Genomic DNA, 12,660 nt, shown 5'->3' on the forward strand with positions numbered 1-12,660 from the left:
CTTGTTCAGCTGGAGACCGTCACCGAGAAGTCCTCAGGTTCATAGTCGCCCCCAAAATGACAGACTCTGTCTTATTGGAACTTGCATGGATTGAGAAGTGTAGCCCTACAATCTCCTGGGAAGGTGGTCAGAGGAAGCTAGTCATTGACGTAGCACCATTCCCCACTGCAAAGCAGGACCACCTTGTAGAAGCTACGACCCAGAGGAGACAGGGCTGCCAGAACCTGCAGTTCTGGCCTGAGATACCCCACCTGGGAGCAAGCAGATACCTAAAGAGTACCGGGACTTAGAGGGGGTCTTCAGTGAGGAAGATTGCAATTGTCTTCCCCCTCACCAACCCACCGATTGCACCTGGGGCAAAACTACCGAAGCCTAAAATGTACTCAGTGGCTCCTAAAGACATAGTGGAATTAAGGATTGCCAATGCCAATTTGAAACGGGGCTTTATCCAGCCAGCCAATTCAGAAATAGCAGCCCCCGTGCTCTTCAAAGAGAAAAAAGACGGGGTGGGGTGGGGTGGGTTAGGCTCTGTGTTGTCTTCCGGGGATCAATGCCGTTTGCGTAAAAAACACCGTATTTTTTGGGAGTATAAGACACACCAATATTTTGAAGAGGCAAATTAAAAAAAAGTTTTTGCACTCTGCACACCTCCCCAAAAAAGACCTCTGCAGACCTTGTCAAAAAAGAGCATGCATGGCTTTTAGGAGGCTTATAGAGTGCTCCTGGGGGCTGGGGAGGCAAAAAACGGCCCATTGTTTGCTCATTATTTCCCTCCCCAGCCCCAGGAGCACTCTGGAAGCCTCCTAAAGGCTATGCACGGCCATTTTTGCAAAGGGGGTGGGATTTCGACAGGCTAAAAATGACGTCTTCAGTGTATAAGACACACCCAGAGTTTCACCTCTTTTTTGAGGGAAAAAGGTGCATCTTATACTCCGAAAAATACAGTACCCCTTCCCCTCATGAAGGACATGCTGAACCACTTAACTTAAGGCAGTGTTCAACAAACTGGCTTGACAGACGCATATCACCGTATACGCATCAGGGAGGGAGAGGAATGGAAGACTGCCTTTAACTGCCCCCTTGGTAGTTTCCAGTTCAAAATCATGCCATTTGAGCTACAAGCTGCCCCTGCAGTCTTCATGCAGTTCATTAATGAGGTGCTGCATAAGCACCTGTCAAAGGGGTGCTCGTTTATCTTGATAACATGCTTATCTTTTCTGAGATCCTAGAAGAACACGTAAAGCTGGTGCGGCAGGTTCTGGAAAAACTTCTAGCCACCAAACTCTACCCTAAACTATCAAAGTGTGAATTCCACAAGACCTCACTGGATTACCTTGGCTATTGTATTTCCAGTAAAGGGAAAGAAATGGACCCAGGGAAAGTGAAAGCAGTTCTAGACTGGCAACCCCATGCACACGCAAACAGCTACAAAGTTTCCTGGGATTTGCTAACTTGTATCGGCAATTCATTCCGGCTTTTACAGAAGGTGCTCTGCCCTTGACTGAACTGTTAAAAACAGGCCATCCCCGACAAAGCCAAAGCAACCTTTTGGGTGGGCAATAAACCATCAAAAAGTATTTGAAAAATTAAAACAGCTCTTTGCCAAAGAGCCCATTCTGCAACACTCCGATCCAGAACGGCAATTCATAATCCAGTCAGATGCCAGTGATGTGGCATTAGCAGCAGTGCTGTTGCAGAAGAACAAAGAGGGACAACTCTTGTCGTGCACATATGTCTCCAAAAAACTCACCACCACGGAAAGAAAGTGGACCATTAGGGAGAAAGAAGCCTATGCAGTCCAATGGCACTACTTACCTGGAGAAATTTCCTAGAGGGGGGGGGCGACATGCCATTCGAGGTCTGGACTGACCATGAAAACCTTGAAGCCCTAAAAAGCCCGTGGAAACTATCTCCCAAGCAAGTTTGTTGGGCACAATACTTCAGAAGGTTTAAATTCAAACTGAAGCACATCCCTCCAGAAAGAACTTGCTGGCGGATGCCTTATCGAGGAAACCACAGTATGACAATAAGAGGGAATAAGTGATTCATCCGATCATTTCCCCCCCCCAACCAGCCAAAAGGTGGCTCAAGTCACCACCAAAGGTCAGACAAGGCAGCAGCCTACTCTTGGCCAGGACAAGCTGACTGCAGTAATGAAATTGGCACTGCCAACCGACCCCTGGCTCAACGACAACAAATACATCCTGACGATGAGAGATGACTTAGCCTGGAAGGGATCCAAACTGAACATCCCTTTGAACTTGAGGCTGGAATTAGTACAGCAAAGCCACAACACAAAATTGGGAGGTCATTTTGGATTCCTAAAAACGCTTCACCTCACCAGACGTCAATTTTGGTAGCCGAAAATGAAAGCAGAAGTAGAAGACTACGTGAAAAGCTGTGCCACTTGTGCAACCATGAAAATACAGCCAGGCAAGCCCCCTGAGTTACTGCAACCAGTGGCTAGTCCTAGCCGACCATGGAGGAGATCGCAATGGATTTCATTGTAGAGCTTCCAGACAGCAGCGGAAATAAAGTGATCTGGACAGTCATCGACTTATTATCCAAGCAAGCCTACTTCATCGCTTGCTCAGGATTACAATCCACTAAAAAACTAGTGAAGATGCTTGTCAAACACATTTACTGCCTACACAGAGTACCCAGGAGAATCATCTCAGACCGCGGAGTTCAATTCACCACCAGGTTCTAAAGGGAGTGCCTGCGATCTATTGGGTCCAGGCAAGGACTTAGTTCGGCTTTCCATCCAAGCACGAATGGAGCAATGGAACGCGCGAACGCAATGGTGGAAAAATACCTCCATTATGTTGATTATCAGCAGGAAACTGGTTGGACTTGTTATCTTTTGCCAAAGTCGAATATAACAATGCTGTCCACAGCAGCACTGCATTAACTCCTTTTCAAGTTACCAGTGGCATGGAATTTGTTACCATATCTGAACTGTCCAGAGATCCCCCTCCTCTATGTCTCTGACTGAATGGATGGACACTCTTAAAAGTGGGTGGAAGAATACGAAAAAAGCTATGGCAGAGGCAGCAGAAGAATACAAGAAGCAAGTGGATAAGCACCGCTCGCCCCAACCTCCCTTCCTAGTGGGGGACAAAGTTTTCTTGTCTACCAAATATATAAAGTTAAGGATATCTAGCAAGAAATTGGGGCCAAAATTTTTAGGTCCCTTCCCAATAGTGAAAATAATTAACCAGTTACAGTTCAGCTCCGTCTGCCCAGAATTCTAGGGAAAATTCACCCAGTCTTTCATTGCAGCTTACTGAAGCCAGTGATTGGGTCCAACCTAAGACCATTGATCCAGCCTCCCCCTCCTCCAGTAGTGATAGAAGGAGAAACTCACAACGAAGTGAAGAAAATTTTAGACTGTAGATTGTATAGAGGTCGTTTGCAATATTTAGTGCATTGGAAGCAATACCCTTTATCTGAAGCTACTTGGGTGAAAATTTGGAATGTAAAAGCTGATAGGTTAGTGAAACAATTCCATGATAAATTTCCTTATAAGCTAAACCCCCCCCCGGGGGGGAGAGGTGGTTAGTTATGCTTATGTTAACCCCCACATTATTCTTTTTTCAGGATACACTTTTCTTCTGAGGAGAAGCCGCCTATTAGGCCTGCAGCTTTCTTTTGGATCTTTGGCCTGCCTCACTCTCTCTTATTCTACTATGCCTTTTCTATTGTGGGAAAAGGCGAGGGGGGATTGTACAGAGTTACTTACTGTTTAGCTAAAACAGTAAGGAACTCTGTACAATCTAGAAAGCAAAGGTCATCCTTTGTCTCTGCACCTGACTGGAACTGGATGGGTGGAACTGCCAGAATGGCAGTGAGAGATTGGACCATATGATGGATTTGTGGGTGAGGGGCAAGATCTTGAACTTTCCACTAGGTGGGGAAAACCTGGAAGCTTTCAGATTTGAGTTTTCCCAGATGTGCCAACATGGCTCTCTTAATAAATTGGAACTTTGAGCAATACTTTGCCTTGCGCTCTGATTTAATTTTGGATGCTATTTGGAACCCTGATAATCCTTTTTCTTTCATGTGTTAGATATATCAGGTATTCATTGATATATGAAATTAAAGACTCCAGTTTGTGTCACTAGGTAATTCTGAGATTGACTAAAATTGAAATTTATTAGAAAGTTTAACAGCAGCTTTGTATATGGGATTACTGTATCTCCACCTCTCTTTGTTCCTGTATTTTTCTTCTAAAAGGAAGTAAGTAGTGAATTAACATCACATTTTATTTAAAGTTCTACCACTTGTCCTATTCTTACTTATTGGATTATTAGCATAAACAGAAATTGTAGAGAATATTCATAGCTTGGTTGTAGGTTGTAGATTTAGACAGGTTCGTCCTCCAAGCTCGCTGCTTGTCTCCTGGACATTTCATTACCAAACTAGGTAACATCTTCCGCAGGGTTGAAGATGTTAATCTAGTTTGGTAACAAAACATCTGGGAGCCAAGCAGCAAGCTGGGAGAACAAACCTCTGCCTATAAATAGTTTCTGATACAGGATGACTTTTTAGTAGTTTTCCAGAAATTAAATCACATGACTAAATCCTAGTATCTTTCTTTAACTAAGAAGTAGTTACATCCAATACTAAACTGATATTTGGCTCCAGGCTTCCCTTGAAAAATACTTTGCTGTTTCTTCTGTTGGAGAAAATAGTGGTAGACAATTTTTACTATTTCCTTCCATAGATCCTGAAAAACTATTTTTGATATCGAATAACTCTCTGGAATGGTGTCGAAAGGGAAGGATCATTTTTATTTTATGTTTATTTAGTTGTAAAATAGAAATAGAAATATACTAAATAAATGAGTATATTATGGCATTTTGTTCAATGAAGCTTTTCCATTGAGAGTTCTAAATCCCCTAAAAAACAAAGATATGTCATTAATACCAGCTATTAATCATATATTTTATTTTCATGCAAGCTTTTTCTGTTTTTCATGTTGAGGTTTTTATACTATATTGATTTCTTTTAATATATATTTTTCTGATGGATTTTTTTTTTCATTTTTAATAGCTTGAAGATGGCCATACCTTATTTGATTATAATGTTGGACTGAATGATATAGTTCAGCTTTTGATACGCTCAGAGTCTGATGGTCCTTCTACAATTTTGAATAAAAAAGATGGAAAGCCCGGTCCCTGTGCGGTTACCAACTGTAAGAATAAAGTCAAACAAGGAGTGAACAGTGGATCATCAAGTTTGCCATCTACATCAGCTCGTTCATTTCTTATAGATCCTGGCATTGGTGAATACAAGGTACTTGTTTTATTTTTTTAATCTTGACTCTGTCTTCTTACATTTCAAAGCTGATTGTGAATTCATTTTTAAAAAATCAGGACTATGTATTGAACCCCTCTTCTGAAACAGGAAATATTCTATAATGATTTCATCTAGTTTAAATCAGCTAGCTAGAACAAAGAAGTGCTAGTGGAATAGCAACTTAGCCATCCCCTCCTCTCAACAGCAGCCTCTAGTTTCATATTTTTTCAAAGCTTGGGGGCTCCCTAGAACAGTGCAGCCCCCAACCTTTTGGTAGCAGTGACCAGATCTGTGGAGAAAGGTTTTTCCATGGAGTGGAGGGGGTGTGGTTTTGCATGCTGCCTGCATCCCATGGATGAGGCTTTGCTTGTTTGCGTGGCTGGTTGCTGGCATACCACGGGCTGGTACCGGTCCATAGACGAGCGGGGAGGAGTTCTAGAATGAAGTGGCTGGTACCGGTCCATAGATGGGCGAGGAGGAGTTCTAGAATGAAGTGGCTGGTTGTGCTAGGCAAGTATAACAAAGGAGAAGATATCGGAGGCAATTTCTATAATCAGAAATACGAATTGGCCAGGCGTTTTATGCAGTCTTTTCTAAACTCTCTACTTTTATATACTCTATATTGGACCAAAGGTTCCATGATTTCAGAATTACAATCTGCTTTTTTTTGCCCTCTGGAGGCTTCAGGTCACGGGCATAGCATTATGGGTGTTGGCATGCCCCCGTGCGACTCCCCCTGCGCTCCCCCCGCTTTTGGCACGCAATCCGAAAAAGGTTAGCCATTACTGCTGTAGGCTATTTATATAGGCCCATGATGGTGAACCTATGGCATGCATGCTGGAAGTGGCATGCAGAGCCATCTCTCTGGGCGCTCAGGCTGTCCCCCATTGCTCTTCTGGGTTCTGGTGTGCCGGCCAGCTGGTCTTCACACATACGGGAGCACTGGAAACTGGAAGAGCACCGTCAAGTGCACATGCATCTTCTGGTTTCCAGCAAGTACATGCGCACCCCCCACCACCTGAACTTCTGGGTTCTGGCATGCATGCGTACGGGAGGACCAGCTGGCATGCACACTGGAAACTGGAAGATCATCTTCCCGGTGCACACATGCACACTGGGCAGCTGCTCTTCTGGTTTCCGGCATGCGCATCGGCCAGCTGGTCTTCGTGCGTGCCATAAACGAAGACCAGGTGGCTGGTGTGCATGTGCACACCAGAAACTGGAAGATCATCTTCCTGGCATATGAATTCTCACTGGGCAGCTATACTTCCAGTTTCTGGCATGCACATGCGTGAGGTCCCCTTTTGGCACTTGGTGGGGCTTTATTTTTGTTAAATAAACAAAACAATGAAAAAAAATTTCTTTTGTTAAATAAGGGGAAATAACGGTTTTCTGTCTCCGCCCCCCTGCAGTTCATATTTTTTATGTCTTTCCAAATGTTTTAATAGGTTTTAAATTATGAATAACAATAGTTGCCTTTGTATTTAGTACTAAAATCTGCCCTATGAAACATAATATGTTAGTTGATTTGAAACAATCATTTGCTTATGGAACTTTTGTTTGAACTGTAACCAATATTATTTCTGAATCCTTAAACTGGATTAATATTTTAGTTAATGTATTATCATGTACATAGTGTGTATGCTAATATAGCTTAGTAGACGATTGTGATTGCTTTGTCCAGAAAAGTTTTTTTTTTTACAAGAAAAAGGACAATAGTAATATTTACTTTTCATCTTTAATATTATACAGTACTTGGTCCTAACCCTAACCACTTCATTGACCAAACAAAAACCAAAAATCTTTCTGCTAAGCTGGATTGACAGTGAGAAAGCATGAGTTATTAAAAAGAGGGAAGTGATGGAGAATTTATATCAAATTTATAACTAAGAATTTCTTTACTTCCAAATGACAGTCATTTAAATATGAGCCAGCAGTGTCTCAGCTGCTTAAAAAATCAACACAGTTCTAGGCTGCTTTAAAAGAGGGATAGAATCAAGATCACATGAAGTGTTACTACCATTTTATAATGCCCTGGTAAGACCACGATTAAAACACTGCATCCAGTTTTGGTTGCCACAATATAAAAAAGATGTTGAAACTCTGGAAAGATTGCAGACAAGAGCAAGAAAGATGATTAGGGGATTGGAGGCTAAAACATACAAAGAACAGTTGCAGGAATTGGATATGTTTAGTTTAATGAAGGACTAGCAGTATTCTAATATCTAAGGGCCTGCCACAAAGACATGGTTGACCTATTCTTGTCCTGAGGGCAGGACAACAATGGATGGAAACTAATCATAGAGAGAACCAACCTAGAAATAAGGAGAAATTTCCTGACAGAATAATTAATTGGCTTGCCTCCAGAAATTGTTGGTGCTCCAACACTAAAGGTTTTTAAGAAGAGATTGGATAGCCATTTGTCTGAAGTGGTATAGGGTTTCTTACTTGAGCAGGACTAGAAGACCTCCAGGGTCCTTTCCAACCATTTTGCTTACTGAGATTAAACTTTTTATCAAGAAATCTCTTTGTTATGGTAGTTTATCAAGAAAAGGTTTAAGGTATCAACAGGACATCAAGAAACGGCAAAATATTTGCTTTGCAAAACTGAACTCACCCCCCCCCCCCGAACTAGGCTTCAAAAAGATTTGAATCTTGGAATAACTTTATTGTCACTTGAATGTACACTAATTGGCATACATTAAAATAAAATTTCATTAGCTTAAATTTAGTTTATAATTTTAGATTGTGTTCCTTCCTAAATAACAATCACAGCTACAGTCATGAGGCAAACTTTCAAACACAACTGTTGATTTATAATCCATTGATTAAACACAGCTTTATTGAGTCTCTACTAATCCTAAAACTGAATGTGTTGCAGAAAAGTGTTTTTGTTACATTGCTTTTTGTGAAAATGCTTTCTTTAGGATATGTAACTGATTAGGCATAATTTCCAATTTAGTATAATATTGTTAACTATTTCCTCTATTAAAGAGAACAAATGATAATTTTTGATTAAAAACTATGAAGGCAAGACCAAATCAGAGTAAATTCAAAATTATTATTGTTGTGCCATAAGCAATAGTAAAACAGTTAAGCAGAAATCATGCCATGTATTATCTGTGCATATGCCTGCTGGGTATCTGTTTGTAACCTCCAATTGGTAGAAACGGTGCATCACAGGGCAATAGTACCTCAGATGGGCTAACTTAAAGAATGCATCCAAAATTCCAGACCCGTGGGATTGAAATTTGGCAAAGTTGTGGTTGCTCCAGTGCTGACATGCCTCTGCTGTCTGCCACAGTCACATAAACGTAATTTCTAAAGCTCCCTTCCAGTTTCCTACAAGGAAAGTCAGTGGTGAAACCAGCAGGAAATCAGAAATGGTTTCTACTCTCACTGCTTTATTGCCTCTTGTGGTCATTATTGTTCTCTGAAATAATCACCCAATGACTCACAGATTGTCTAGTTAAAATTTAAATATCTGTTGACTAAATTAGATGATGTAATGCTTGATGTGTGCAGTATTGGGATTCTAAATCAGGTAAATAAACTTCAATTCTGATGTTGCCTCCCTTGAGGTATCTGTCAGTAGTTATTAAGGAGCTGTGTTTTTTCCTTGGGTTGAATTATAACTACAAGGGCTCAGGAAAATATGAACTATGAATGTGACAGTTTATTTCTTGAGTTATTCTTTTGGTTCCTGATTTCTATTGGAAAACTTCAATAGTGGTTATGGAATCTCCGAAAATTAATAGATTGAGACTATAACATTTAGAATTTTCTTTTATTACATTACTGTAATTTGGTGTTTTATATTGGCACTGCAATTTTTAAAAACAATACTTTTCTCCTAGGCGCTGCTTGGAGTGTCCAAGCACGGGTTAACATCAGCTTGCTGCCCAAGGACTGAGTTCGAATTCTTGTAGCTCCGCCTCTTGCTTCCCTCAGAGGCTCAGTTTTAAAAACTCAGTCGCCCTACAGGACGCAATTTGGGGAGATCCAGTCCTTGAGCAGCAGACTGGACCCTTTGGTTAGTGTAGTTAGCTCCTTTTGAGTAAAATAGTTAAGTTTAGTTAGCTCCTAGATAGAAGTTTGTTATTTTTCTGTATTTTTCTTGAATTTTCTTGCATTTTCGGCTTTTTGCAGTTTGAATTTGGCACGCGAGCCAGGCTGCCTGGAGCGCGACTCGCTTCTCGCAGCGACGAGAGCAGTCGCACCGGGGGGGTTCGTTGGCGGCTGCCAGCGAACAACGGGGGTGCAGGTAGGAGGCTAGGACCCCAAGGGACAGCATTAGGCTGTTGCCTTTTCCCCTGGTGCCGCTCCAGGAGCGAAAACGTGAACGGCGGCCATTTTTATTTTAAATTTTGGCGCGCTTTTTCTGCCGGGGCTTTTAGCCTCATCGCGTTGCCTGCGCTCTCTGCAGATCGCCGCAGTAGGGGTTGAAGAGGACCATCGCAGGGTCTCCTGACTGGGTCTCTTCCCCTCCAGACCTACAAGCGGCCGCAGGGGTTCTTTTGGTCATCTAGACCATTCACCCTTGCCTTCTTCAGCGCTGATCTGCTGGCTTCCAACCTCATCTCAGCCGGAGCCATTTTCCAGCCACCACTTGCCTACAGCAGGAGGATCCCAGAGAGGCAAGCCTCAGATTCTCCAGCACCTCAGCCATCGGGAAGGATTCCCAACGCTATGGAGAAGCAAGTGGATCAGCAGGCTGGCCCACCAGCAGCTAAACGCAGCAGGACCAACCCTGCTGCTAAAGGTGAAGGGGTGGGATGCCCAGCTAAGGGGAAGGCTCCTAAAGCCAAGCAGCCTTCTAAGGCTGAGGAGAGACTAGATGCTAGGAGGCAGAGGGCCCTGGAGAAACAGTTCCAGAAGGCCTTTTCTGCCCAGCAGGCCCTTCCTCCAGCCCCTACTCCTGGGGAGGAAGGGGTTCCTGTTCCATCTACCTCCAGACAGGGGATTCCTCCCTCCCTTCCAGGGGAAAGAGAGGAATTTGATTTTTCCCCTAATCCATCCAGGGCCTCTATGGGTTCCCCAGGCCATTCCCTGGCAGCAGATTCCCTTGATGAGGCAGACTCCCTGGCAGAGGAGGGGTCCTTCATCTATTCGATAACTGGGCCAGATACCCCTCAGGCCCACGATCTCCCCTTGCCCAAAAGCATGCAGGAGGTGGTGGCAGAGGCCATTTCCAGGGGTATCACTGATGGGATGATGCAGCTAGCATCTAAGCTTCCCTTTGCATCTGTTAATCCCAGTAAGGGGAAACCAGCTAGGGCACAAGGTCCCCCAGCTAGGGAGGCCTCACCTGATCCCTCGGGCATCAGCGAGGTTTCTGACTCAGAGGAGGTGGAGCGTGATGCTCCAGACCTCTCTGAGGATGAAAATTCCACTCCAGAGCCTCCCCCCTCTCTGGGTCTTTTTAACTCTTCCATGTTTAAGGCTATTCTGACTAAGGCCCGGGCTGCAGGACCCCAGATGGGCCTTCCAGCCCCCAAGCCCAAACCTACCTCGGATCAGGCTTCCATGGAGACCATCGGTCCCCAGGACCCAGGGGCAGGGCTTTTCAACGAAGTTTCCCCCCCCCCCTTAGACTTGGTTCCAGCCCCTCAGCTGTTCCTAAACATTATCCAACGCCAGTGGACCCAGCCTGGTTCCTTGGCAAATCCCAGCGGGAACGACAAGAGGCTATTTACCATGGAAGAGCCTCTGGAGGAGCTTCTAAAGCTTCCCCAGGTCGATGACCCCATTATGTCCCTTACCTCCAATTCGGCTCTACCTGCTGAATTACTGGAGGGGCTCAAGGCAGAGGACAAAAGGGCTGAATCGTCTTCTATCAAGACGCATATGGCCACTGCCTGGGCCATGAGAGCATCTTCTGCCTCTTCCTACTTCGGGAGGGCAGCTCTCTTCTGGCTTCGCAAACTATTGGCCGGCCTACCGGCTGGGGACACTAAAATGAGGCAGAACGTAAATAAAATCATAGCAGCCATAGAATACTCTGCTGATGCCTCACTTAGCGCCACTAAGTTTTCCTCCAGGGCATTAGCCGCCAATGTGACCTCACGTCGCCTACTGTGGCTCCGCCACTGGCAGGCAGATGTCAAGGCGAAGTGGAAGCTGGCTTCCGCTCCCTTTAAGGGTGGGAAACTTTTTGGGGAGGCCTTGGATTCCTTTCTGATTGAATCCAAGGATAAACGCAAGGTACTCCCAGCCATGACCAAGAAACCTGAACGCAAGGGCCAGCCCTTTCAGAAGGGTTCCTTTCGGGGCTCCGAGCCTTCCACCTCCTCAGGTGGTTCAGGCCGTCCCTTTCCCCAGTCACAGGAACGTCCCCAGGACAGATCTTTCTACAGGGATAGAAATAGACAACAGGGCTACCGTAAACCTTCCCGAGGGGGGTTCTCCAACCGCCCCTTCAGGAAATCCAAGTGACAGTCACAGGGACCCTCCCATAGGCGGCCGTCTCCAACTCTATGCCACCCAGTGGGAGGAGACCACGACGGACGTGTGGATCCTCAACACGATCCGTCACGGCCTGACCCTGGACTTCCTTTCCCCCCCCCCCCAAGATCCCGGGTTCGCTGCCCCACTCCCAGGTCACCTCACAAGCTCCAACTAATGAGGGCGGAGATAGACCACCTTTTAGAGATAGCGGCCATAGAAGGGGTACCCGAGGGTCAGGAGGGCACAGGCTTCTATTCCATCCTGTTCCTAGTCCCCAAGCCATCGGGAGGGGTGCGGGCAATCTTGGACCTCAAGTGACTCAACAGGCACCTAGAATACAAGCGTTTCAAGATGCAGTCCCTGCAGACCATCCTGGGTTGCATCAGGCAGAGAGACCTCTTGACTTCGATAGACCTGAAGGAGGCGTACCTGCACATTCCGATTCACCCGGCGCATCGCAGGTTCCTGAGGTTCCAGTTTGCCAACCAGCATTTCCAGTACAGAGCCCTTCCCTTCGGACTCTCGTCAGCCCCACGCACCTTCACCAAGCTGCTGGCCGCCATCGCAGCTCACCTACGCTCAATTCCAGTGAGGCTGGAGTGCTACCTGGACGACATCTTGATCCACTCGTCATCAAGGGATCAGGCGCAACAAGACCTCAACACCACCATTCAGGTCTTGCAACAGCACGGCTTCTCGGTCAACCTGGCCAAGAGCCATCTCAACCCGACCCACAGGATCCAGCATCTCGGCACCATTATCGACTCGGAGTCCTGCAAGGTCTTCCTCACACAAGAGAGAGTGGACAGCATCAGGTCTCTCGTGCGGAGGATCCGGTCCACCAGGTCAGCAACGGTAGTTTCCCTCTCTCAACTGCTAGGGAAGCTGGTGTCCTGCATTTCGGTGGTCCCG

At 45.2% G+C, this 12,660-nt stretch overlaps 1 protein-coding gene across 1 annotated transcript in view; it reads left to right on the forward strand.

The window, feature by feature from the left end:
* UHRF2 (ubiquitin like with PHD and ring finger domains 2) overlaps positions 1 to 12,660 on the forward strand; it is an 85,335-nt gene that overhangs the window by 9,976 nt on the left and 62,699 nt on the right. The window contains exon 2 of the mRNA XM_081945068.1: positions 5,056 to 5,298. Within this exon, the coding sequence (XP_081801194.1) occupies positions 5,056 to 5,298 (243 nt within the window). The remainder of the gene's footprint in view (positions 1 to 5,055; positions 5,299 to 12,660) is intronic.

This window comes from Natrix helvetica (genome assembly GCF_964273705.1).
Source record: "Natrix helvetica genome assembly, chromosome: 2".
Lineage (NCBI taxonomy): Eukaryota > Metazoa > Chordata > Lepidosauria > Squamata > Natricidae > Natrix > Natrix helvetica.